The 1556-nt window shown below is 35.1% G+C and overlaps 1 protein-coding gene across 1 annotated transcript in view; it reads right to left on the reverse strand.

Annotated features, from left to right (window-relative positions):
• Positions 1-1556, reverse strand: part of DDHD2 (DDHD domain containing 2) — a 17820-nt gene that overhangs the window by 8712 nt on the left and 7552 nt on the right. The window contains exon 7 of the mRNA XM_012809269.2: positions 1030-1165. Within this exon, the coding sequence (XP_012664723.1) occupies positions 1030-1165 (136 nt within the window). The remainder of the gene's footprint in view (positions 1-1029; positions 1166-1556) is intronic.

The raw sequence follows: 1556 nt of genomic DNA on the forward strand, positions 1-1556 counted from the left end.
TCAAAAAAAAAAAAAAAAAAAAAGAACTGAGAGACGCAGACCCAGAAATGCCAATCTCTAAGACAAACAAGGAAAGACTGTATTTCCTTCATCTTTCAGAGAAGCATCTCCTAACGCTATTCTGGAACTCTATTATAAGCATACTTTTTTCTGGAGAGCTCATAACTGTAATAGACATCCTCAATATAAGGCAACCTTCTCTATCATCACCATAATAACATTTACAAACAAAACTACTCGGCATTACCTAAAGAAAGCCATCACTTAAAAGTCATGTACCAATTATACCTTAAGATGTAATTGCCAATAATTTAATGTTTGAGGATGTCTTCTCTTTTTTCCTAAATTTGAAAAAATACTTTTAAATATCACAAAAGAAACAATAAAACAGGGTGGGCACAGTGGCTCACACCTGTAATCCTGGGACTTTGGGAGGCCAAGGCCACTGGGTAGACTGCATGAGTTCAAGAGTTCGAGACCAGACTGAGCAAGAGCAAGACCCTCGTCTCTAAAAAATAGCCAAGCATTGTGGTAGGCACCTGTAGTCCCAGCTACTTGGGACGCTGATGCAAGAAGATTGCTTGACCCAAGAGTCTGAGGTTGCTGTGAGCTATAACGCCACAGCACTTTACCCAGGGTGACAAAGTGAGACTTTATCTCCAAAAAAAAAGAAAGAAAGAAAACAACAAAATACTTTTTACATCTTGACATCTTGGGATATGGTTGGCTTCTGACTCCTGAAGATGGAAATGTTTATACATGATGGGAAGAGAGCAATGTTTGGCTTTAATGCTAAAGAAATAATGACACTATAATAGTAAATACTAGTAGTGAATAGTACAGTGAGCCGGTAAAACATACTGAATAGCCTTTTTCTTAAATCAAAGAACTGATCACCATTCAATAGCATATCTACAAGAAATCTTAAATATACAACCACCTATAGCAGAAATGTCCCTAAGCATATCAATGATCAGAAAATATATTACAATCACAGTTAACAACTCAAAGGTATAAAGTATTACTCACACATCCACACCAGTAGAATGCAAAGGACTATGCCAGTTGACTGGAAGAAATTCTACCCTCCCAATTTGCTGATTTTCTTGGGCTTTCTTAAAATGTGTCTGTAGCAAGTTCAAGGAAACACTTCGAAAATCATTAACTAGAAAGAAAAATTAATTTATGCATCACAGTGAAGCAAGGAATCTATAGAATAAAGATGTAATAAATCCTGTAACTGTACTCTAATTGCATTTGCTTAGAATACATATTAACTTGACAGTAAGTGGGATTTGGGAAAAATTATGAATACATATAGGAAAAAATATTCCTTTAATAGTATAGAAATTCCTTTTACCATATAAAACATTTCATCAAAAGAAAGGCTAATTTCAAAACATTTGCTCACAGGAACCATTTCAATTAAAAAATATATAGACAGTATGTTAATTTGTCTTGTAATCAGGCTCCTATCCTAATTTTCTGGTTTTTTTTTTTTTTTTTTGAGACAGAGCCTCAAGCTGTCCCCCTGGGTAGAGTGCCATGGCATTACA

This window comes from Otolemur garnettii, unplaced genomic scaffold (genome assembly GCF_000181295.1).
Source record: "Otolemur garnettii isolate 467f Iridium unplaced genomic scaffold, OtoGar3 scaffold00102, whole genome shotgun sequence".
NCBI lineage: Eukaryota > Metazoa > Chordata > Mammalia > Primates > Galagidae > Otolemur > Otolemur garnettii.